This window comes from Ictidomys tridecemlineatus, chromosome 5 (assembly GCF_052094955.1).
Source record: "Ictidomys tridecemlineatus isolate mIctTri1 chromosome 5, mIctTri1.hap1, whole genome shotgun sequence".
NCBI classification, from domain to species: Eukaryota; Metazoa; Chordata; class Mammalia; order Rodentia; family Sciuridae; genus Ictidomys; species Ictidomys tridecemlineatus.
Genome location: NC_135481.1, coordinates 133,167,388 through 133,194,357, shown reverse-complemented (window position 1 = coordinate 133,194,357; position 26,970 = coordinate 133,167,388). Strand labels below are relative to the sequence as shown.

Below are 26,970 nucleotides of genomic sequence, written 5' to 3'. Positions count from 1 at the left end.
CCAAAAGCAAAATAAAACACCACCATAGGCAAAGTAGAGATTATTTTCCCATAACTTCCTTCTCATACCAGAAATTGTTTAAAAGATGTCTCCTGTAATTAACTTCAGGTTTTTCAACATTTTTTTTGAATTGCACCTAGAATATAACAAAAATCGAATTGTTGTTGTTTTATTAGATGAGTCCTCTGCAATGAAGAGGTTTATTTTGGAACGCCTGAGAAATAAGGCAGCAGAAGTTTTGTTCTTTTGAGATTAGCTATAGCAGGGATTAGCTCAATCCACAACTCCAGGATTTATGTTATGACTTGGAAAGATCATTTAGCATACTTAAAAGAATTTTAATTGGTAGTTTCCATTAGCAGTAAAAATCTAACATGATAAACCCCATAACTAATTTATATATTTTTATTGGTTATTCATGCAAAGAAGTGAATGGCATTCAAGAAAAATTTTTAAGGGGTAAAATGTGACTTCGGTTACAGAACAGCTTTGCTTATGGACATTCCCACCCCTCACCCATAATGGATGTGGGATTTTTCCCACTGCCTTTGAAATTTTAATTTGAAATTATTTGGAAAAGGTTAAGATGCAAAGGTGTTGAAAGAGGAATTGGGAGGCCTGGCTTTGAGCTGAGGTCTGACTTTGTCAGCTGTGTGACTAAGCACAGCACCCCTTCCTTCTCACCATTATATACATTTGGCCAAATCTAAATATAACAGAGATGGATAGGGCTTCTTTGAACGTTTAATATGTACATGTGTTGTGAGCTCCAAGGTTACCTGTTTCTCAAATTTATTTATTTTACACTCTCATTTCTTAGGGTGTAGATTTTCAGATGGAAACACTAAGTGTGTCGCTAGTTTTCTGTTCCTTTCTAGATCTGAACTTGCCATCCCTGAATTAATTTCAAAGGGTCTGAAATTGGATGTATAATTAGGGAGGCATATATGGATGACTTATTTTTCTGAGTATTCTCCAAAGGGTTTATAATCCCAATAAGAGATATAAGTATAGAAAGCCTGAGGTTTCTGTATGGGTATATTTTTAGAATCTGTAAAGAACCTGACAGGATATCTTGGCTCTGAAACTTCTAAATGAGGTCCAGGTAGCATCATGGACAAAGGTTGGGGAAGGACTTGCAGTCTCCAACCCTAAAGTACAGAATTGAGCCAAATGAACAAGCAAGTGTAGTTTCTCCAGGTGCAGAGCATAAAGGAATCTTAAAACCTAAGAAGTGACTAACACCATTAGACCTTGGATAAACCTCTCACTTTTTAGGAGCTTTTGAATGTTTATGTTTATCTATGAAATCAAGGTTTATGTTGGCTAAAATTCCAAGAACCTAACAGCTTTATGTGATAGGAGCCTGGACCATGATAGACTTGATCATTGTTTTCTGGCTTATTTAGTTGAGACAATGTGGCTTATCCAAGAGGGTAACTGGAAAAACTGGTGCTTGAGAACTGACAGTGAAAGGCTGTATTAAGGCACAGCTTACTATTGCTCCAGGCTCTTTGATTTTCTTGGGAGATGTCCAGGGTCTTCTCTGGTTGGAGCCTTTTCTGGTGGGTGACATCCTGAGTTTTTTATAAAGCAGTTTCCTGGAAAGATCATGAGGCAGAGGGGATCAGTGTTACTGAGGGAGCCAGTTGTTGTCAATTAATGGCAATCTTTCTCACTGAGTCCCAGAACACTTTGGAATTCTTCACCTAGTGTTTCAGAAATTCAAACTACCAGTGGAATCTTGGTGTGTGGAGGGAAATTTACTGTCATCCTGCATGTAATGTTTAAACGCCTGGCCTTTGAAATTAGGTGGGTTTGAACTTCTGGGTTATGTTAAATGTTTTGTCTTAGGCAGTTAAGCTCAGAGTTGGGCTCTAACTGAATATCCTTGAGAAAGCTTCTGAACTTTTCTGTGCCCAGTAATCAGGTTGATAAAATGGGGTTAATGGTGGTAACTACTATGGAGGATTGTTCTAAAGCAAATATCACATATTTAGAACAATGCCAGGCACAAATAAGCAATCCACAAATGTTGCCTCTGGCTGTGGTTACTTATCATCTATAGAATGAGTCAAGTCATTAAAATTACATTGGAGAAAAATCCTTTAAATGGTTCATAAATTATAATATTCAGCCTTGTAATAATTCTTGAGCACATTGAAGTTAATAAACACTGAGTGAAGGAGAGGTACACATATATGTGGGTTTTTTCTTTTTTATATTTTTAATTGATTTTTTAAAGAAATGACAGCAAAATGCATTACAATTCTTATTACACATATACAGCATAATTTTTCATATCTCTGGTTGTATGTTTAAACATTTAAGTAATTATTTTGCTTTTGAAAAAGAATATCAAATTTAACAATAATGGGATGAAATGTAGGATTTTGAAACAACTTTTTTGCATGGTTTATTAAATTATGGTCTTTTAAAATTTTTTATTTGTTTTAATTAGTTATACATGACAATGCATTCATGCATTTTGATATATCATACATAGATAGGATATAATTTCTCATTTTTCTGAGTGTATATATTGCAGAATCATGTTGGTCATGTAGTCACATATACACATAAAGTAATAATGTCTGTTTCATTCTGCTATCTTTTCTATCCCTACATCTCCTCCCCTCCCCTCCCATCACTTCCCTTTACCTAATCTAAGGTAATGCTGTTCTTCCCTACCCCCCCACCCTTATTGTGAATTAGCATCCGCAAATTAGAGAAAACATTTGGCCTTTGGTTTTGTGGAATTGGCTTATTTCATTTAGCATGATATTCTCCAACTCTAACCATTTACTGGCAAATGCTATAATTTCACTCTTCTTTAAAGCTGAATAATATTCCATTGAGCACATATGCCGCATTTTCTTTATCCATTCATCTGCTGAGGGACACCTACCTTGGTTCCGTAGTCTAGCTATTGTGAATTGAGCTGCTATAAACATTGATGTAGCTGCATTACTGTGGTATGCTGATTTCAAGTCCTTTGGGTATAAACCAAGGAGTGAGATAGCTGGGTCAAATGGTGATTCCATTCCCAGTTTTCTGAGGTATCTCCATACTGCTTTCCATAGTGGTTGCACTAATTTGCAGTCCCACCAGTAATGTATGAGGGTACCTTTTTCACCATATCCTCACCAACATTTACTGTTGCCTGTATTCTTTTTTTTTTTTCGCAATTTAAAAAATATTTTTTTAATTTATTTTTTAAAATTTATTTTTTTAAAAATAAATGACAGTGGAATGTATTACAATTCTTATTACACATATACAACACAATTTTTCATATCTCTGGTAGTATATAAAGTATGTTGACACCAATTCGTGTCTTTGATACATGTACTTTGGATAATGATGTCATCACATTCTTGTTGCCTATATTCTTGATGATTACCTTTCTGACAGGAGTGAGATGAAATCTTAGTTTTGATTTGCATTTCTCTAATTGCTAGAGATGTTTAACACTTTTTCATAGATTTGTGGATCAGTTGTTTTTCTTCTGTGAAGTGTCTTCATTTCCTTAACCCATTTATTTATTGAGTTATTTGGTTTATTTATTTATTTATTTTATTTCTTTATCCTAGTGATCTGTGAAGTGTCCATTTCCTTAGCCCATTTATTTATTGGGTTATTTGTTATTTTGGTGTTAATTTTTTTGATTTCTTTATCCTAGTAATTAATGCTTTATTGGAGCTGCATATGGTAAAGATTTTCTCCCAATCTGTAGGGTCTCTCCTCACTTTATTAATTGTTTCCTTTGCTGAGAAGAAGCTTTTTAATTTGAATCCATCCTATTTATTAATTCTTGATTTTACTTCTTGTACTTTAGTAGGAGTCTTATTAAGGAAGTCAGATCCTAGGCCCATGTGGTGAAGATTTGGGCCTATTTTTTCTTCTGTTAGGCACAGGGTCTCTGTTCTGTGCTTTGATCCTCTTTGAGTTGATTTCTATACAGGGTGAGAGATAAAGGTTTAATTTTATTTGCTACGTATGGATTTCCAGTTCTGCCAGCACCATTTGTTGAATATGCTATCTTTTTTTCTACTGAATGTTTTTGGCGCCCTTGTCTAGTATGAGATAACCGTATTTATGTGGGTGTATCTCTGTGTCCTCTATTCTGTACCAGTGGTCTACAAGTCTATTTTGGTGCCAAAACCATGCAGTTTTTGTTACTATTGCTCTATAATACAGTTTAAGGTCTGGTATTGTGATGCCTCCTGCTTCACTTTTCTTCTAAGGATTACTTTAGCTATTCTGGATCTCTTACTTTTCCAGATAAATTTCATGATTGCTTTTTCTACTTCTATGAAGAATGCCATTGGGATTTTAATAGGAATTACATTAAATCTGTATTATGCTTTTGGTAGTTTGGCCATTTTTGACAATATTAAGTCTGCCTATCCAGGAACATGGGAGCTCTTGCCAACTTCTGAGGTTTTCTTCAATTTCTTTCTTTAGTGTTCTGTAGTTTTCATTGTAGAGGTCTTTCACCTCTTTTGTTAGATTGATTCCCAGGTTTTTTTTTTTTTCTTTTTTTTGAGGCTATTGTGAATGGAGTAGTTTTCCTAATTTCTCTTTCAGTGGATTCATTGCTGATGATAGGAATGCGTTTGATTTATGGGTGTTGATTTTACATCCTGCTACTTTGTTGAATTCGTTTATTAGTTCTAGGAGTTTTCTGGTGGAATTTTTTGGATGTTCTAGATACAGAATCATGTCATTAGCAAATAGTGATAGTTTGAGTTCTACTTTACCTATTTGTATTCCTTTAATTTCTTTTTTTTGTCTAATTACTCTGGCTAGAGTTCAAGGATGATGTTGAATAGAAGTGTGAAAGAGAACATCCTTGTCTTATTCCAGTTTTTAGAGGGAATACTTTCAGTTTTTCTCCATTTAGAATGATGCTGGCCTTGGGTTTAGCATATATAGCTTTTTCAATGTTGAGTATGTTCCTACTATCCCTAATTTTTCTAGTGTTTTGAACATGAAGGTATGCTGTATTTTGTCAAATGCTTTTTCTACATCTGTTGAGATGATCATATGATTCTTGTTTTTAAATCTATTAATATGATGAATTATGTTTATTGATTTCTGTACGTTTAACCAATCCTCTATCCCTGGGATGAACCCCACTTGATCATAGTGCACTATCTTTTTAATACGTTTTTGTATGCGATTTGCCAGAATTTTATTGAGAATTTTTGCATCTATGGTCATCAGGGATATTGTTCTGAAGTTTTCTTTCCTTTATGTGTCTTTGTCTGATTTCAGTATCAGGGTGATATTAGCCTCATAGAATGAGTTTGGAAGGGTTCCTTCCTTTTCTGTTTCATGGAATACTTTGAGGAATATTAGTGTAAATTCTTCTTGTAGAACTTGGCTGAGAATTCATCTGGTCCTGGACTTTTCTTGGTTAGTGGTAGGCTTTTGGTGGCATTTTCTACTTCATAACTTGAAATTGATCTGTTTAAATCATGTGTGATTTCCTCAATCAGTTTGGGTAAGTCATATGTCTCTAGAAATTTGTTGATATGTTCGATATTTTTTATTTTATTAGAGTATAAATTTTCAAAATATTTTCTAATTATCTTCTGTGTTTCAGACGTATCTGTTGTGATATTTCCTTCTTCATCTCGTATTTTAGCAATTTGAGGTTTTTTTTCTCTTTGATAGCATGGTAGGGGTTTATCTATTTTATTTATTTTTTCAAAGAACCAACTTTTTGTTTTGTCAATTTTTTCAATTGTTTATTTTGTTTCAATTTCATTGATTTCAGCTCTGATTTTAATTATTTCCTGTCTTCTACTGCTTTTGGTGTTGATTTGTTCTTTTTCTAGGGCTTTGAGGTGTAGTGTTAGGTCATTTATTTGTTGAATTTTTATTCTTTTACTGAATGCATTCAATGTAGTAAACTTTCCTTTTAGTACTGCCTTCAAAGTGTCCCAGAGATTCTGATATGTTGTATCAGTGTTCTCATTTACCTTTAAGAATTTTTTTATTTCATCCTTGATTTCTTCTACTACACATTCATTCAATCGTGTATTACTTAGTCTCCATTTGTTACAGTAGCTTCTATTTTTTATTTTATCATTGATTTCTAATTTCATTCCATTGTGGTCTGATAGAATGCAGGATATTATCTCTGGTTTTTTTTTTCCTGTGTGTATTTACTTATGCTTTGTGGCATAAGATATGGTCTATTTAGAAAAGGAGCCATGTGCTGCTGAGAAGAAAGTATATTTGCTCGTTGATGGATGAAATATTGTATAAATGTCTGTTAAGTCTAAATTACTAATTGTATTATTTAGTTCTATAGTTTCCTTATTTAGTTTTTTTATCTCTTTTTTTAAATTTTTTTTAATTGGTTGTTCACAACATTACAAAGCTCTTGACATATCATATTTCATACATTAGATTGAAGTGGGTTATGAACTCCCAATTTTTACCCCAAATGCAGATTGCAGAATCACGTCGGTTACACATCCACAATTTTACATAATGCCCTATTAGTAACTGTTGTATTCTGCTACCTTTCCTATCCCCTACTATCCCCCCTCCCCTTCCCTCACATCTTCTCTCTCTACCCCATCTACTGTAATGCAATTCTCTCCCCTCACAACCTCTTATATGTAATTTAGTATAGCAATGAGGGTCTCCCTTCATTTCCATGCAATTTCCCTTTTCTCTCCCTTTCCCTCCCATCTCATGTCTCTGTTTAATGTTAATCTTTTCTTCCTGCTCTTCCTCCCTGCTCTGTTCATAGTTGCTCTCATTATATCAAAGAAGACATTTGGCATTTGTTTTTTAGGGATTGGCTAGCTTCACTAAGCATAATCTGCTTATTTAGTTTTTGTTTGGAAGATCTGTGCAGTAGTGAGAGAGGTGTGTTAAAATCATCGGTATTATTATATTGTGTTTGATTCTTGAAATTGAGAAGGGTTTGTTTGATATACATAGTGCTCCATTGTTTGGAGCATACATATTCATAATTGTTATGTTCTGCTTATATATACTTCCCTTAAGAAGTATGGAATGTCCTTCTTTGTCTCTTCTGATTAACTTTGGTTTGAAGTCTACTTTATCTGAGATGAGAATGGAAACCCCTGCTTGTTTACATAATCCATATAAGTGATAAGTTTTTTCCCATCCTTTCACCTTCAGCCTGTGGACGTCTTTGCCCATAAGGTGAGTCTCTTGAAGACAGCATATTGTTGGTTTTTGCTTTTTAATCCAATCTGCCAGTCTGTGAGTTTTGATTGGTGAGTTGAGGCTGTTAAAATTCAAGGTTATTATTGAGATATGATTTGTATTCCCTGTCATTTTGATTTATTTCTGGTTTTTGATTTGTCTTAATTTCTCATTTGAATGTTCCTTAGATCTTCCCTTTTCTGGTTTTATTTATTTTTTTTCCACTTCATCCTCATGGAATATTTTGCTGAGAATTATCTGTAGTTTAGACTTTCTAGTTGTGAATTCTTTTAATTAAATTATGTTTTAATGTCAAATCTCTATAAGCTAGGGTGACCAGTCATTCTAGTTTGCTTTGAATTGGGGGCTTTGATGGGAAGTGTGAATTCCAGTGCTGAAACCAGACAAATCAAGATGTGTTGTCATCCTACATTGTTTGTTGTGAATATTAAAGGAGATAATATATGAGAAAGCACATAACATTACTTCTTCGCACATAGTAACTGCTCCTTAAATTTTAGTAGAATTTTTGTAAAATATTTAGATTTAAATTTTAATTGAGCAGATTCACACTGATATTTGAGAAGTTATAAAGACGAATTTGGCCAACTACTTTATGTCTTCATAAGTTGACATCTTGGGTCTCTGAACAGCTTTTACTCTTAGGCCTTAGGCATTGGTGTTTTTCTATCTGAGTTTCCTAGTCTGTAAAATGAGAATAGTAATATTTATCTCATAGGGTTATTGTAAGGATTCAGTAAGGTGTGATTAGCAAATTAAACATGGCAGCATACCAGGCTCATACCATATTCTTAGTACATGCTAACTATTAGAATAATAAAGTTAAACATTTCATATAGATAACATTTGGAATTAGTAATATAACAGTGGGAAAAGTTAGGATGATAGTTGTTGATTGAGCTTTTGGCTTCTTTAGCTTTTTTCCATTCTTTTCTTAAAAGCTTCCTTATTCTAGAATGCCCTGGGAAGAGCAGTGTATATATACACCGTCACAGCTGAAAATGTGTTGTTTTCAAATTTTATTTCAGATAGTGAGGAATACCTGATTAATCTCATAGACTCTCCAGGACACGTGGATTTCTCCTCAGAAGTATCAACGGCTGTTCGTATTTGTGATGGATGCATCATAGTGGTAGATGCTGTGGAAGGGGTCTGTCCACAGGTAATGGTGTGATACAAAAGTATTTAACGGATTGAAGAAGGCGAGGAAGAGGAGAAACTGTTGATTACTATGTATCACATTAGGCATTTCACTAACAATGAGAAAGCTGGCTTTATATTTCACTTTGGTAATGTTCCAGTTTCTGATGGAGTTAAATCATCAGAGCTGAAAGGAACTTAGAAATGGTGGCAATACTTTGGATGGAAGTGTCTGTGATAATCCTCTTAGGGTGGTACTTAGAAAAATGAGAGAAATGTTGGATTTGGGAATAATCTAGATGTTTTACTCCAATGAATGAGGTTTTCTGAATCATGAGAGGTTGTTGCTAGCACAATACTAAACAAGTTTTCCCTAAGTAGGAGAGAAATTCTATTGTTTTCTCATCCTACTTTTTGGCCTACATCCACATCCACACACTATAGCCATACACATTCCTTTCCTGTTTCCTGCTCTTATTCTTCCATGTCCTAAATCTAGATGCTGTGGAAGGGGTCTGTTCACAGGTAATGGTGTGATACAAAAGTTTCCATTTATCTGTTCCCACCAAAGTTCACCCCTAAGGCCAGAGTGAACATACAGCTCTGGTGAGGATAGAGCTCAGCGTGGCTCTCTAATTTCTTTCAGTAATTTTTGAAGGCTTATATTTGCTCTCTAAGAAAATAAAGATGTCACCTTCATATTCTACTCCTTAATATGCACATTTGCTTTCATGTTTCTAAAAAAGAATAATAAAAGATTTAATTTCCTCAAATGTAGGAATTTTTTTTAATTTAATATTTATTTTTTAGTTGTAACTGGACACAATTCCTTTATTTTACTTATTTATTTTTATATGGTGCTGAGGATCAAACCCAGCGTTCTGCACAACCCAGGCGAGCACTCTACAGCTGAGCCATAACCCCAGTCCAAATGTAGGAAATTTTAAAAATTATTTATTTTTAAGTGGTGCTGAGGATTGAACCCAGTGCCTCACATGTGCTAGATACGTGCTATACCACTGAGCTGTAACCCCAGCCCCTAAATGTAGGAAATTTGATATTAGAAGAAGATGTATTATGATTATCTTTTGGCATCTCCTCTGATTTCCCCTATAGGTACAGGTATCCCAACTCAAGAGGGCTGTCTATGTAGTGTCTTAGGTATCCTCACAGGATACCTAAGCCATTGATGAGGTCAACTTGAGTGTATTTGCTGAAATGGACATAGCTGGCTTTAGAACAGCAGAATGGTGATTGCCTCTAAGAGGTGAGATCATGATGAAGGAGGTGAACATGTAGCTCTTGGCCAAATGTTTTATTTTTTTACCTACATGCTAGTATCATTGGTGTTTGATAATTATTCATTTAACCATGAAAAAGAGAGAGTATTTGTGAAAACACATATTTCTACTAAACCTTTTTGCTCTCTATCCAATTTTATTTTTTTCCCTTAAATAAACTATAAGGCCCTCTTATCTGCAGTTATTTGTTGCTGTGCTAAATATATATTTTATGAAAACCTGAATACCTTTGTCTGACTGGCATAGTCTGAGTTGTGGTAAAGGACTGTGGGAATGTATTGGTTATTAATTAACATTTTTCTGGTGTGCTTAAATTATTTCAAATCCTAAGTTTTACATTTTTCTGTGCTTTTATCAGACACAGGCAGTTTTGCGGCAAGCCTGGCTCGAAAACATCCGTCCAGTTTTGGTGATTAATAAGATAGATCGGTTGATAGTGGAGCTAAAATTTACCCCACAGGAGGCCTATTCTCACCTCAAGAATATTTTAGAACAGGTATTGTGTTCTTCAGTATTTTAAAATTGGGACTTGAAGAGTTATTAGGAAGAGTATGAGGAGTTGCTATAGAAAATTCACTTATTTGAAGTTCTCTGCCTAAGGTTCTGTCTGTTAGAGTTATTACACCATGACAGAGGCAGCAGAACTAGTCTCAGGAGTCCCTTTAATCTCCAGGAAGCACTTTCAGTATAAGGCTTGAACAATGAACTTTCTTGGTTAAAATTTGTAGTTTAATTCTTAAGTGAAACAGTATTAGGAGGCTCTATCATATTGTATTACCTGTCTTTAGATAATATTTTATCCAAGCATTTATTCATTTGTTTATTCAGCAAACAGGTACATAAATGTTCAATCAAATGAACTGTTAAATGTCCATTGTGTGCTAAGGATTGTGAATAGAAAGATGGAAGTCAGAGCCCCTGTGTTCACAGAGCTAACAGTATAGTAGGGGAGATAAACAGTTGAAGAGCTATTTGGAGAACTACGAGATACATGATTTGAAAGCGTAGTTGAGGGCCACTTAACCTAGTCTGAGGGAGGAGGTAGAAGTCTCACAATGGAAGCCTTGAGATATAAGAAAGGTGAGTGTTTGATAGAATATTAGAGAAGGACATTTCAAAAGAGAAGGAATAAGATGTACAAAGTTATAAAGGCAAGTAAAAGCATGGTATGGTGTTACCTTTGAGAAGATAATTGTAGTTAAACAATTATTGAACGCGGTTTCTACATTTTCTCTATCTCCCAAGAGATGGGAGAAAGGAATATAAGACTTGAATTTTGGGGAGCCTTGTATTACATGAATAGAAGTTTGAAATTCTTCAAGACAATGAAAAGCCATTGATGAAGTCAACTTGAGTGTATTTGTTTGTTGAAGGGTGGAAATTACAAAGGTATAACAGTGCAAAACAATGATTGATAGATCTAGTTTCCCCCATTAAGATAGGTGGAAATGTAGAAATGTTCCTTTTCTTCAGAAATACTCTCTGTAGAAATATTCCTTCTTCAGTGAGTGGCAGAAGGGCCAGCAGTATTTTCAGATGAAAGCAGTCTTATAGGTTGGAATGTGGGGGACTTGTACAAATTGTTAAGTAATAGGAATGATTTTTCTCTCTGAATTAGCTAATAAGATTACTTATTTGGAAGTGGAAATAGTTGGGTATTAGAGGTTGGGAAGAGGACCTGAGGAGTAGTAGAAATTTCAAGCAGCTGATGTGAGAAATGGATGAGAAAAGTGACTGAGGCTACCTAACTAGGATTATGGGGTTTGGAAACTGTGATTCCTAGTACTACCAGGCCCCAGCACTTAAATAAAGGTATGACACATTAGCCTTTACATTAAAATAATAATGGTAATCCAAAAAGACCTTTCAAAAGCCTTATAATATAGTTTTGCTGGATTTTGATAAAATGGGTTAATACATATAAGTCATTCATTGATCGTAAATGTCACTTCCATTGAGTCCCAACTGTGATGATTATTTTAGCCCTAACAGAGGTTAGACAATTCCTACCAAGATCATGCTAAGCATCTGAATGACACTCTACCATTTCACCATCTCTCCTAGATTAATGCACTCACAGGAACTCTTTTTACTTCTAAAGTCCTAGAAGAAAGAGCAGAGAGAGACACTGAATCCCAAGTGAATCCAAATTCTGAACAAGGAGAGCAAGTGTATGACTGGAGTACTGGCTTGGAAGACACGGATGATTCTCACCTTTACTTCTCTCCAGAACAGGGAAATGTGGTGTTTACCAGTGCAATAGATGGGTGGGGCTTTGGGTAAGTCTTTTTAAGTCTAATTACAGTTCGTTGTGGTTTTACATATAGTTGATCTTTTAGTTTAAATTTTTATTTTAAGATAATTGTAGCTTCATAGAGTCATAAGAAGTAATATGGAGAGTTCTCTCTCTCTTTTTGTACCAGGAATTGAACTCAGGGCCATTTAACAATTGATCCACATCTCCAGCCCTTTTTTGTATTTTATTTGGAGACAAGGTCTCACTGAGTTGCTTAAGGCCTTGCTAAGTTGCTGAGGCTGGCTTTGAACTTGTGATCCTCCTGCCTCAGCCTTTTCGCTGCTGGGATTACAGACATGTGCCACTGCACCCTGCTGGAGAATTTTCTTATACCCTTTATTTAGTACATACTTCATGGTAACATCTTGCAAAACTATATGGCACGGCCACAACCAGGACACTGAATGGACACAGTCAAAATAAAGAAGATTTTCATCATTACAAGTATTCTGTGTATTACCCTTTATAGCCACACCTGTTTCCTGCCTACCCCTAAGCCTCCTTAGGGGTATTCACCTGTTCTCTGTTTTTATAATTTGTCATCTCAAAAAATAAATTACAGAAATGAAATCAAAACAATATATTATAGAAATGGGGGCTGACGTTGTAGCTCAGTGGTAAAGCGCTTGCCTAGCACATGTGAGGCACTGGGTTTGATCTTCAGCACCACATCAAAATAAGTAAAAATAAAAGTATTGTATCCATTTACAACTAAAACATATATTTAAAAAAAAATCTATTATAGAAATGGAACCAAACTATATAATCTTTTCTGGATTGACTTTTTTCCTGTATAATTCTCTTTGAAATTTATCCAAGTTGTTGCATGTTTCCCTTATCCAAAATGCTTGGATCCAGGAGTATTTCAGATTAAGGATTTTTTTGTTGTTATTGTTTGGTTTTGGAATGTTTGCATATACATAATGAGATATCTTGGGGATCAGATCCAAACAAGAAATTCATTTGTTTCCTATAAACCTGACCTTGTACAGTCTGAAGGCAATTGTATATAATAATTTTAGCGTTCCTGTTTTCACTGTGACCTATCACATGAGATCAAGTGTGGAGTTTTCCATTCATTGTGTTGTATCAGCACTTTGAAATTTTGAATTTTGGTGCATTTCATATGGAAGCTATAAAGGTGGTTCTTTTTTATTGTTAGTAGTGTTTTATGGTATGGATTTACTATAGATTTACTATGGATTTACTATAAAAAAATATATATATTTTTAATCATTTATCTTTTAAACAACATCTTTTCTCCAGTTTTTGGCTATTACAAATAAAGCTGCTATTAACATTCACATACAGATTTTTGTGTGAACAATAAATTTTTATTTCTCTGAGATAATTGCTCAGGAGTGCAAATGCTGAGTTCCATGGTAGTTTTTTTTAACATTTTTTGGTTGTAGGTGGACACAATACCTTTATTTTATTTTTATGTGGTAATGAGGGTCAAACCCAGTGCCTCACACGTGCTGGGCAAGCACTTTACCACTGAGCCACAACCCCAGCCCTATATGGAAGTTTTATGTTTAGTGTTTTTTTTGTTTGTTTAAATATTTTTTTAGCTGTTGATAGGCCTTTGTTTTATTTATTTACATGTGGTGCCAAGAATCAAACCCAGTGCCTCACACATGCCAGGCAATGTGTACTACAGCTGAGCCATAGCCCCAGCCCCTTATGTTTAGGTTTTTAAAGAAACTGCCAAGCTTTTCCAGAGGACTGCAGCATTTTATATTCCTGTCAACAATGCATGGGTAATCTAATTTATCCATGTTTTCACCATCATTTTAGTATTTTTATTCTCTTTATTTTGGCCATTCTAATGATTGTGTACTGAAAAGTTATTGTGGTTTTCATTTGCGTTTTCCTAATAGCTGGTAATGTTGAAATCTTTTCCAGTGCTAATTTGTTATCTTGTATTTTCTTTTGAATGAAATGAGTCTTTATATCTTTTGCACAGTTTCTAATTGTATTAATCTGTTTTTTTTTAACTTTTGAGTTTTGCACATTCTTTATGTGTTCTAGATACTAGTCCTTTGTCTGATATATGCTTTATAAATATTTTCTCCCAGTCTGAGTCAATCCTCTTAACAGTGTCTTTCACACAGTGTAAGGTTTTTTAATTTGGGTGAAGTCTAGTTTGTCAGTTTTTCTTTTTATGGGTCTTGGTTTTATAGTCAAGTTTGTCTAGCTCTAGATCTTGAAGGTATTCTTTCATTTTCAAAAACAGTTTTATAGTTTTACTGTTTATATTTAAATCTATGGTCCATTTTGAGTTAAGATTATATGAAGTGTGATACTTGGGTTGAGATTATTTTCTTTGCCTGTGAATGGCCAATTTGTCTACCACCATTGTTGAAAAGGCTATCTCTATTTCATTGGATTGGTTTTATACATTTGTCAGAGCCAGTTGGGCATATTTATGTGGGTTTATTTATGTGTGTTTTGTTCTGTTCCATTAATTTGTGTGTCTCTCTTTTTAACACTAGTACATAGTCTTAAATATAGAAATTGTGCCTTAAGTCTTGAAATTGGGGAGATTATTTTGCACACATTTTTCTTTAGCTGTTCACTGATCTTTGCCTTTCCATACAAATTTTGTAATAATATTTATAATAATTGCATATATCTTGTGAGGATTTTAATAGTTTGTGTGGTAAACTATATATTAATTTGGGAAGACTTAAAATCTTTGCTCTGTTGGGTCTTCTAATCCATGAACACTATGTATCTCCATTTATTTCTATTTTCCTTGATATCATAACATTTTGTGGATTTTAGCACATAAATCTTGTACTTGTTGTGTTAGAATTACATCCGATTTTTAATTTTCTGAGCAATTATCAATGGTCTTTAATTTTGATGTCCACATGTTTATTCCGAATGTGTAGAAATAGAATTGATTTTGTGTGTTCTAATAACAAAATATGCTGTGACCTTGCTGAACTCACTTATTCTGGAATTTTTTTGTATACTCTTTTGAATTTCCTAAGACAGTCATTTCATCTGCAAATAGGGACTGTTTTACTTCATCCTTTTCTTTCTGAATGTTCTTGTCTAATTGCACTGATGGTGGTAAGGGTGGGCCTCTCTTCTTTCCAGTTGTAGACGAAACCATGGTGACTTTTACTCTTAGGAATAATCTTAGCTGTGGGCTGTGTTTAGATGTTCTTTGTTAAGTTGAGGAAGCCTTCCAACCAATGTTACTATTTTTTTCTGAGAGTCAATATAAATGAATGTCAAATTTTGTCATGTCTTTCCTGCATTGATTAATGTAGTCATATGATTTTTTATCTTAAGCTTATTAATATAGCAGATTACATTCATTAATTGTGGAATATTGAACCCAGACTTGCTTCTTTTTGTAGATTTTATATATAATTGCTATGTTTTGGTGGGTGTCCTGGGGTTGAACCCAGGGACACTTAGCCACTGAGCCACATCCCCAGCCCTTTTTATTTTTTATTTTGAGAGAGGATCTTGCTAAGTTGCTTAGGGTTTCACTGAGTTGCTGAAGCTGGTCTTGTACTTACAATACTCCTGCTTTAGCCTCCTGAACTGCTGGGATTACAGGCATGCACCACCAGGAGTAGTTTATATGATTGACTTTTAAAAAGCCTTATTTGAATGAATTCTAAATGCACAAAAATGTATATCATAAAACAAAAATGTATATCATAAGATCTCCCACCTTATCTCTTAGTTCATGTCATTTTCTAGTAGTTTCTTTTGTATCCTTTGAGGTTATTTATGTTTATATGTGCAAATACATTTATTTCAATTTTTATACCAACAATACAGAAGTTAGTGTAGAAAGAAGTTAGTTTTATTGGATATTTACATATGCTAGGCATCGAGTTAATCATTTAAAATTATTTCATTGAATTTTTACAATCATCTTTTGAAATACATGTTATTTGAAGCTCAAACAATTAGTGATTCATTCAACATCCTTCAGCTACTAAGTGGCAGAGCCTATATTAAGATTATAGTCTACTTGATTCTGAAGTTTGTGGGGGTTTTTTTTGTTTTTTGTTTTTTATTTTTTTTTTGGTACCGAGGATTGAACTCAGGGGCACTCAACCGCTGAGCCACATCCCCAGCCCTGTTTTGTATTTTATTTAGAGACAGAGTCCCACTGAGTTAATTAGTACCTCCCTTTTACTGAGGCTGGCTTTGAACTGGTCAACTCCCTAAGCCGATAGGATTACAGGCATATGCCACTGTGCCCAGCTTGAAGAATGTGTTTTCTAACCATAGTACTTCTCTGGGGTCTTCCCTGTGGAATATAGGGACTCTTGTTACTTCTTGTTGCCCCTAGTGAAGATGTACATGCTAGGGCCATGTAACACTGATCTACTTTTTAGAATATGATAGATAATTGATTATATTTTTTTAACTGCAACCAATACTGCATTGTAAAATTTTTAAAAATCCAAATATAGTTAAAAGATTACATTTTGATAAAAATGTCTTTGTCTTGGATAAATAATTATGAAATTATAATGAAATTTACTTTAGTTGTGAGCTTGATTTTTCATATAATTTGCAGAAAGCATAGAATCAGAAGCAATGCACCAGGGGAAAACAAGGCCTGCTCATGAAATATCTTCCAGTAGGATCTGGAAATGGAAAAGAAGAATGAATCAGAAACTGACTAGAATTCAAGGCTTTAGAGTAGCCTAACCAGTATGGCTTTTCCATGTCCTCCTTTTTTACAGAAACTTATTCTTCAATTTCCTTTTGCCTAGGCAGTATAATATATTATAATATCATAATTTCTCATGTTTGTAATGAGTTATAGATGGTTTACTTCGTGCCTAAAAGATTATACCAAATTTAGGTAGAGAATATGTAATGAAAATAGGAATTATAGACCTGCTGAAGATTTACACTTCTGGTTAATAGCTTGCCTTATCACCTTTCTAGGCTTTAGCTTCTTCATCCAAATTAAGAATTTTGGGTTAAGATGATTTCTAAGATTCTCTTTCAAGTAAAAAGTGCACTTATTTAGTTATTTAATGGGGTCATATTTGTTGATATCTAATTTGTGAGCATTCTGCTTGTGAGCCACAAGGTGGAGGGCTTGTTCCTTTGTTATAATAATTTTCATAATTAATGTTTTATATTAATTTTAGTCTATCTTAGAAATTAGAGGACGTTTACTGTGTAAAGAGGAGGAATGGGGAGAGTCTTGAATAGGTTGAATAACTTCTATATCCCTTTCATCTTTTCACATTCTTAGATACCATCAGTTAGTAAGCTGATATTACACTGTGTTAGATACAGTCAAGTTTAGAGATAGGCTAGTTCTGGTTTTCAACAAATTTACATATTAATTTATGGGAAGGTGGTGGTAGAAATGAATGCACCGGAGACCTTTTCCTTTGAATTTTCTCTAAACTTTTAGTGGGTAGGCAAAGTTGGCAGCTGACTGCAAGTGTCAAAATGAGCACATTTCAGAATTTAAAAAATGATTCTATGTTACTCTCAGACAGTGGGACAGGGCTAGGAAATGTGAATAAAGATTGTATCTGGGGCTACATCCTAAATCTGTTCTTTTAATAGATGATAATTCAGGAGAATCTGCTCTGAAAAGTAGAAACATATTGACTTTAGGGATGAGTAGCACCTGTAAATAAGGAGGACATTGGAAAAGCCATATTGGTTAGGCTGTTCTCAAGTCTTGCATTCTACTTATTTATCTAAATTCCGATTTTAGATAAATAGAATTGAGGCTCCCACTCTAAAGAATAGGGATAGAAAAGAGACAATGAAAAGCCCTTCCTAATAGGTTTTATGCACCAATATTTTAGAATTCGGCAATTAACATGAATCCACTGGGCAGTTTGGAAGGCATTAAAGGTGTGGGGCTTGGTAATTTCACACTTGGCCGAGTTGTGATTTAGGAAGATAGACAATAGATAGATAGATATGTGAAGTTTTGGAATACAAATAAGTTATATAGATCTCTTCTGAGAGTCTAATTTGAAGTTATTTGGTTTGAGAAAATGATTTAAAATAGAATTAAAAAATGGAGAAGTGTATGGTCAGTGCTTTAAAATTTTAACTAATGACAGATGCATAAAAGCCATAAATAATAATGGCTGAACTGAATAAGCAAATTTTGTGATAACTATGTGTTTTAGTCAACTTTTTTGCTGCTATGACTAAAAGATCCATCCAGAAAATTGTAAAGGAGGAAAAGTTAATTTAAGAGCTCATGGTTTCAGAGGCCTTAGTCATAGAAGTCCTGTTTTATTCCTCCGGGCTCAAGGTGAGGCTGAAAATCATGGTGGGAGAGTGGTGAGGGAAGCAGCTCATGTGGTGATCAGAAAGTAGGCAGAGGGTCTTCATTTGGCATTTACATATACATGCCTCCAAACCATACCACCAATTTCCACTTCCTCTAACCACACCCTACCACTTCAATTAACACACAGTTAATCCCTATCAGGGGATTAATTCACTGATTGGGTTAAAAATCTTACAACCCAATCCTTTCTCCTCTGAACCTTCTTCAATGTCTCACATGTGAGTTTTTGGGGGACATCTCACATCCAAACCATAATACCATGAGAAAAAAAATTAAGAGGATGAAAAGTAAGTTTTTTGAGAGACGTATATGCCTGTAAGTGTATACTTATGTAAACAGATGGTGGACTAGAAAAAGTTCAAATGATAGTGACCTGAGTAGATAGGCAAATATGTTATAATAGTTTATGGTTTTGGTAAATTTTAGAGTGTTTATGAAAATTTACCACTTTTAGGATTTATGTGATGTTTATTATAAAAGAGAAAATAAAAACAGAGTTTGAGTAATGTAAATCAACATTTTAAAAAAAAATCTTGAAAAGAAACCACACCAGAAATACAGCTGGTCCTAACAATTGTGACAATAAACATATGAAATCCTTCATTAAGGAGATAAAGTATTTTATTTTATTTGTTTATTTTTTTTTGTACCGGGGATTGAATTCAGGGACACTTAACCACTGAGCCATATTCCCAGCCCTATTTTGAATTTTATTTAGAGACAGTCTCACTGAGTTGCTTAGCCCCTGACTTTTGTTGAGGCTGGCTTTGAACTCAAGATCCTCCTGCCTTAGCTTCCCAAGCTGCTGGGATTGCTGAGATAAAGTATTTAAAAAAAAAAAAAAAAAGATTTTTTCTTTTTTAAATCCAGAAGTTTATTATAGACAAGAAAAAAAGGCATAATGGACAGAGTGTAAACTTGGACCCTGATTAGTCAATTAAATGTGAACAAAAAAGAAAGTAGTTTTGGCAGTATTAGTAATAGTTTGTGACAAGTGAATTATGGCATAAGGAACAATTTTATTAGGATAATTGACACATTTCAGTAGTGAAGAGATTAATTGTGTCAACTATCTTAAAATTCATAAGTCAAAAATAGAGTTATGAGTAGAACACTACAAGGCATGTACTTTGGGGGAAGTTTTACTCCCCTAAAATTTTACATTACCAGCAAACTGTTAACAGATTAAGGTCACAGAGATAAGCCATATTGATAGTATAATGAAAGTCAAAATTTGTTTTAAGTATCGATGAGGAATACACAAAAACTTGGCCTATATCAAGCAAAAAAAAAAAAGAAAACATATGAAAACATTGAATGTTTGATGTACTAAATCTCTTACTTAGTCATTTATCTCTGGTTTTAACTAATTGAGAATAGAACCAAGTTGCCACTATGGAGTTCATAGTTTCAGTTTTATGCATCATAGCCCTAACAAGCTTCCCTCCTTAAGAACAGGGGTCCCTAAAAAAATTAGATTAGAAACTGTGTTTGGGAACTCAGACCACAGTGGCAGTGTACTGTTGTCTCCTTCCATAGAGATCTGCAGATCCAGTCCAGCTTCTGGATTGGAACTGCAGCTCTCCATAAAGGATTGCAGATTGCCTGTCAAAATCCAGTGTGGACAAATGAAAAACTCGAGATGAGTTTTCCTGAACTGAATCAGGGTCTGTGGCCTGCTTTAGGTATGTGGAACCAAGGGGAACTAGGAAGAAAACCTGACTCTTCCTGATTCATGGAGTAGGCACTAAGAAAGAGCCTGTTTCCTTTTTGAGGCATAGGAACTCTACCCCTGGAATGTCAACCTTTCACCTTTGCTTGGGGAGGAGCAACTGAGGAAACCAGGAATGCTCCTTTCAGCATTCCTTGATGGGGAAGTCCCTTACTGCAGAAGTCTCCCAAGTATTTGGAGTGAGATGAGAAAGAAGAAAGATTTCCTCTCCCCAAAAGGCAAAGGCATGTTAAATTAATAACAGAATTTATGAACTAAAATTTTGGATTAAAACACACACACACACACACACACACACACACACAAATAAAAATAAATAAAAACCTTTGCTAAATAAATAACTGTTGGATCAAATAGGAAATGAAGTTTATGATAGTAAATTACTTAGAAAGTAATGGACCCTTGAGACCAGCTTCAGAATGTCAGCAGCCTGTAACATATAATTTGGATTTTGATTTCTGATTAGATGTTTTTCTCTCCCTTAGCCCAGTGAGAAGGGTTTTAGATATTTATTTTCAGCAGTTTCTATGGTATCTGCGTTTGCTTCTAAGTTCTATCTACTGGCTCTAACATTTCTGATTCCTATGATAATTATTGGCTTCTACTTCTGTAACTTCTTAAGCATATCAATAATGGGGTTTAACTCAGTTGTTATAATTATTTTGGTGCCTGGCTATTCTCATAGGTGTGTAGTATAGCTCAGTATTGTTTTGATTGGCATCAACTCTTGGGTTTCACCAATACCACACTCCTGTCTGAACTGTAAAGAATTGTCTACACTGTGCTAACATTGGATTTCTTCTGCAGTGAAGAGCATAGTAGATATCCTTTTTCTTTTTTCCTTTCTTTTTAAGTGTGTTTTATAACAGTTTTTGGTTCACAATATAAAGTGAGAGAAAAAATAAGAGATTTCCCAAATACTCTTGTCCCCACATATATAAGTTCACTATCATTATCCTTCACCAGTTTAGCATGTTTGTTGCAAACATTTAACCTACCTTAATACATTATTTTCACCAAAAGACATCATTAGGCTTTGTTTAGTCTTGGTGGTGTACATTGTGTGGGTTTGAACAAGTGTATAATGATGTGTATCCACCACTATAGTATCATATAGAATAGTTTCACTTTTCTAACTGTTCCATGTCCCACTTATTTGTCCTTCCCTCCCCCCAGCTCCTGGCATCCACTGTTCTTTTTACTCTTTCTGTAGTTTTAACTTTTCCAAAATGCCACATATTTGGGATCAACAGCATGTAGCCTTTCAGATTGGCTTCTTTCACTTAGTTACATGCATTTAAATTGCCTCAATATCATTTCATGGCTCATTTCTTCTTAATGCCGAAGAGTACCCCATTGTCTGCATAGGAATTGAACTGCTATATACATCTACAAGCAAGTTTTTTGTAGATTTAAGTTTTCAGCTATGTCACTGAGTAAGTAACATTGATCATGGTTGCTGCATCATAGGCCAAAGAAGATTAAAACAAATTTTTTTTTATAAGAAACTTCCAAACTGTCTTTCAAAATGGTGATACCTGTTGCATCCCTACCATCAATAAATGTCATTATTCTTGTTCCACGTCTTTGCTAGTATTTGGTGTTATCATTGTTTTGGTGCCTGGCTATTCTCATAGGTGTGTAGTATAGCTCATTATTGTTTTGATTGGCATTTCCCTGATGGTGTGTGCATATTTGCCATCTTTCTTTGATTAGGTGTCTATTAAAATCTTTGGCCTGTTTTTAGTCAAGGTTTATGTTTTCTTATTGTTAAGTGTTAAGACTCTTTGCTTCTTTTGAATACTAGTCCTTTATTAGGTCTGTGTTCTGCAAATGTTTTCTCACACTCTGACTTGACTTCTCATCTCTTAACAGTGCCTTTCATAGAAAAGAAGTTTTAATTTTTTTTAAAGAGAGAGAGAGAGAGAATTTTAATATTTTTTTTTTTAGTTATTGGCGGACACAACATCTTTGTTTATATGTGGTGCTGAGGATCGAACCCAGGCCACACACATGCCAGGTGAGCGCGCTACCGCTTGAGCCACATCCCCAGCCCAGAAGTTTTAAATTTTAATGAAGTATATGTTATCAGTTCTTCCTTTCATGGCTTATGCCTATAGTGTTCTCCAAAATCATCTAAATTTTTCTCTATGTCACCTTCCAGGAGTTTTACAGTTTTATGTTTTTTTTTTTTAACCTAAGTCTATGAACTTAATTTTTCTAAGTCTTGAGTTAATTTTGTGAAGAGTGTATAGCCTGTATCTAACCCCCTCTCTCCTTTTATTTATTTTTTTTTGCAAATTGTTGTTCAGTTGTTCCAGCATCATTTGTTGGAGACCCTCTTTTCTTCATTACATTGTCTTTGCCCATTGCAAAGATCAGTTGACTCTTTATGTGGGTCTGTTTTTTGAGCAGTTTTGTTCCTTTGATCTATTCTTCTCTTCTTTTTCACTAATACCACACTGTCTAGATTACTTTAGCTTTATAGTAAGTCTTGAAGTTTGGTATTGTTAGTCTCTCCAATTTTACTTTTTCCCTTCAATGTCACATTGGTCATTCTGGATCTTTTGCCTCCCATATATACTTTAAAATCAGTTTGTTATTTACAAAATAACTTGTTGAATGGGATTGCATTGGATGTAAAGATTGATTTGGGAACTGACATTTTAAAATATTGAAGCTTTTCTATCCATGAACATGGAATTTCTCTACTTATTTAATTCTTTGATTTCTTTCATTAGAGTTTTGTAATTTTTCTCATATATTGTTACATTTAGACCTTAATGTTTTATTTTGGGGATTTCATGTAGAAGGTATTATGTTTTTAATTTCAAATTATATTTATTCATTGCTGGTAGGTAGGAAAGTGATTGACTTTTTATATTAACCTTGTGTACAACCTTGCGATAATTGCTTATTAGTTAGAACAGAAGTTTTATTGATTCTTTTGGTTTTCTACATAGATGATCATGTCATCTGCAAATAAAGATAGTTTTATTCCCTTACTCATAATTAGTATTTTCTTTCTTTTTGAGTTGTTGGCTCCTTTTTTAAAATTGGTTTGAATAAATAAATAAATGGCAGTGGAATGTATTATAATTCTTATTACATATATATATATACCACAATTTTTCATCTCTCTTTTTGTATTTAAAGTATTTTGACACCCAATTCGTGTCTTCATACATGTACTTTGGATAATGATGTCTTTCACATTCCATCATCCTTGCTAAGACTTCATCTATTCCTCCCATGCTCCCCTTCCCTACCCCACTGAGTCAGCCTCCTTATATCAAAGAAAACATTTGGCATTTTTTGGGGGGATTGGCTAACTTCACTTAGCATTATCTTTTCCAGCGCCATCCATTTACCTACACATGCCATGATTTTATTCTCTTTTATTGCTGGATAAAATTCCATTGTGTATATATGCCACATTGTTTGTATCCATTCATCTATTGAAGGGCATTTAGGTTGGCTCCACAGTTTAGCTATTGTGAATTGTGCTGCTATAAACATTGATATGGCTGTGTCCTGTAGTATGCTGTTTTTAAGTCCTTTGGGTTTAGTCCGAGGAGAGGGATAGCTGGGTCAAATGGTGGTTCCATTCCCAGATTTCCAAGGAATCTCCATACTGCTTTCCATATTGGCTGCACCAATTTGCAGTCCTACCAGCAATATATGAGTGTACATTTTTCCTCACATCCTGGCCAACACTTATTGTTGTTTGTCTTCATAATAGCTGCCATTCTGACTAGAGTGAGATGATATCTTAGAGTAGTTTTGATTACCATTTCTCTAATTGCTAGAGATGATGAGCATTTTTTCGAATATTCGTTGATTGATTGTATATCCTCTTCTGAGGAGTGTCTGTTCAGGTCCATTTGTTGATTGGGTTATTTGGGGGATTTTTGGTGCTTAGCTTTTCAAGTTCTTTATATATCCTAGAGATTAGTGCTCTATCTGATGTGTGAGAGTTAAAAATTTGCTCCCAGGATGTACGTACGCTCTCTGTTCACCTCACAGATTAGTATTTTCTTATTGCATTAGCTTGGGCCTAGAGTATAGTGGTAAAAAGGAGGGGTGAGGGAGGGTATTCTTGCCTTGTTTCTGAGCAGGCATTTTTTAAGATGCTGGTACTTTAAGAGTTCTAGACTCAAACCTTAGATAAAATATACTGTTTTTTGAAAAACAGATGTCTCCTAGGTCCTTTATCCAAACAGCGCAGTACTATACAAGATCACCCTTATTTGTTGATTGCTGTCCCAAGGATGGAGTCTGTGGTTCTAGGTGGTTTCTCTAAGGGATGATAAGAGTGAAGTAAGTGTACATATGTTTATCATTTAATTCTGGGTGCCAACAAACTTGTTTTGGCAGGTTCCATCTCTAGAGTTTATTTCCTTTGTGAGCAGCCATCATTTATAGCTATGGAGACCGGAAGTACATTTCTGTTGTTGACATAGTTGTGATAAACAGTTGAAGTCTACATTTCCTTGGCCTTTGTTCCTTTTTTCTTATTTTACCAGTGAAAAATTAAGACACTATCGCATGAATTTTAACTCATATTAATGTATGGAGTGCTGGACAGAACATAGGCTTTGGAGTCAGACCACTTGGGTGTGAATCCCAAGTTCACTCATTACCTGTGTGATATCTTCATGCATCATTATTCTTTTCTACAAAATGGGAGAAATTTGTAGGAAGGTTGAAATGATTTAATAATTCACATAAAGAACTTTAAACAGTACCTGACACAGAAATACTCATGTTAGCTGTACCAATGTTACTTATTTGTTATTAATAACATAATTCTTGGTTTTCTTTCAGAATTGAGCATTTTGCCAAAATCTATAGCAAAAAAATTGGCATCAAAAAGGAAGTTCTTTTGAAAACCTTGTGGGGAGATTATTATATAAATATGAAGGCTAAGAAAATAATGAAGGTTGATCAGGTAATACTGTCCCTTTGGAATGTTGATTATATAACTTAGTAATTATAATTTAGCTTTAATTTATGCAGACGAGTTCATGAGGGACTTTTTACTCTACGTAATTTGGGTTTATGAGTCTTATATCCTGGTATTACTTTATATAAAGTTCTTAGACCTTGGTATATAGTGAGGTGAGTGAGCAAGCTGGACCTAGTGATGCATGCTAGTATTTCCAGCTAATTGGGAGGCTAAGACAAGAGGATTGCTTGAGCCCAAGAGTTCAAGACCAGCCTGGTCTAGCAAATCCTTTGTTTTCCCTAAATTAATAAATAGATAGCAAAAAACTACTCTTTTAAAAAAGGCTATCAAAAATATCAGATCCTGGGCCCTTAAAAACACATAGTTTCCATGATGTATTTGTGTATCTTCAGAGATGTCTCTTTTAGACATCACTATGTGATCCACATTATATTTCCAGTCACAGCAGAGGCTACCATATAGTACAGATGGTGAAAGATGGGTGTTCCTGTAAACCACACCTCTATAAATAGAGGTAATTTAGCACTGTTATGGGCATATAGCCTCAATGGGTATTTTTCTTGAAGCTTTGTATTTTAATGTAAAGTTCAGAATTTCACATATTTTTTTCTCATTGAAAATCAAATACATTCCTCTTTAAAAGTGTTCAGAAATATAAAGCCATAGAAAAGAAAAAGTCAAAGACCAACTATACTTATGACATAGTTTTAATTTCTTTCACTTTTTTGATAGACATATATACAGCCCTTGTTTGAGATTATACTGTTAATATAACGTAGCTGCCTTTTTTCTTAATGTCACATCATTAACATCTTCTTTTTGCCATTGAAAGCTTTTTCTAACAGTGTATTTAAAAGGGAATGAGTATGGTAACATGAGAAGAACGTGGCTTGAGAGACAAGTCAGTGTTTGAATATTGGCTCCCTCACCTTATTGGCTCTGTGACTTTTTCTTGAGTTTTTTCTTTTGTAAAATTGAGATAATAGCATTTATTTCATAGGGTAGTTAGGATGATTATGTAAAATAATCCAAATAAACTCTTTTTTTTTTTTTTAAAGAGAGAGTGAGAGGGGGACAGAGAGAGAGAGAGAATTTCAACATTTATTTATTTTTTCTTAGTTCTCGGCGGACACAACATCTTCCTTTGTATGTGGTGCTGAGGATCGAACTCGGGCTGCACGCACGCTAGGCAAGCGCGCTACCACTTGAGCCACATCCCCAGCCCCCAAATAAACTCTTTAGAACAGTTCTTTTTGCATAATAAGCACACTATTATTTTTATTTTTTGAGATCATCATTATTTATGTAATCACTCTCCTAAGATTGGACAGGTTTTTTTCCCCAAATGTGTTCATATTGTAAGTAAAGCTATAATAGATTTTTTTATGTGTGCATAAATGTTTAGGTCTTCATGATAACTTATCAAAACTAGGTATTTAGAAAGGCAATAACTAATACTATTGCCAGTTACTCTTGGAAAAGGAGGTATCATTTCCATGTCATATGTATGTAAGAGTATTTGTCTCAAGATACTCTGGGGCTATTCACTTTTTGTGTAGTTTGGTAAGAGAAATAGTAGATTTAGAGGGTTTTAAAAAACTTTTCTGTCCTTGTGAAGTTTTTTTGTATGTTTAAGAACAGTTTATAGTTTTTTAAGAACACTTCAGATCAGAGTCCCTAGAAAGACTCTGATCATGCAGAGTGAAGTTTTAGCTCTCAGGTTGAATGTTTTGTGTTTCTTTGATGGAAATGGTGAGGCAGCAACAGTGATAAATCTCTAAATTACTACATTGTTTTCAAAGTCCCTGATTCCTGGAGAAAGGGAATGGTGTATTATTATCGTGTATTATTGACTCTTTAGGTTACTCTTATAACTGCTTTCATCTTTAATGTTAAAAAATATTTTTTATTAGAAATGAGACATTGATATTAAAACATGTTGCAAACAAATATGTAAATGCATAGTGAATGTTCAGGAACTTAAGTCAGTAT

The 26,970-nt window shown here is 34.4% G+C and overlaps 1 protein-coding gene across 8 annotated transcripts in view; it reads left to right on the top strand.

Annotated features, from left to right (window-relative positions):
• The window catches only part of Efl1 (elongation factor like GTPase 1), a 134,928-nt gene that overhangs the window by 13,292 nt on the left and 94,666 nt on the right, over nt 1-26,970 (top strand). For all 8 annotated transcript variants that reach the window (XM_078051098.1, XM_005320201.5, XM_021722949.3 and 5 more), the window contains 4 exons: nt 8,247-8,380; nt 10,018-10,155; nt 11,724-11,938; nt 24,837-24,960. In XM_078051098.1, the coding sequence (XP_077907224.1) occupies nt 8,247-8,380; nt 10,018-10,155; nt 11,724-11,938; nt 24,837-24,960 (611 nt within the window). The remainder of the gene's footprint in view (nt 1-8,246; nt 8,381-10,017; nt 10,156-11,723; nt 11,939-24,836; nt 24,961-26,970) is intronic.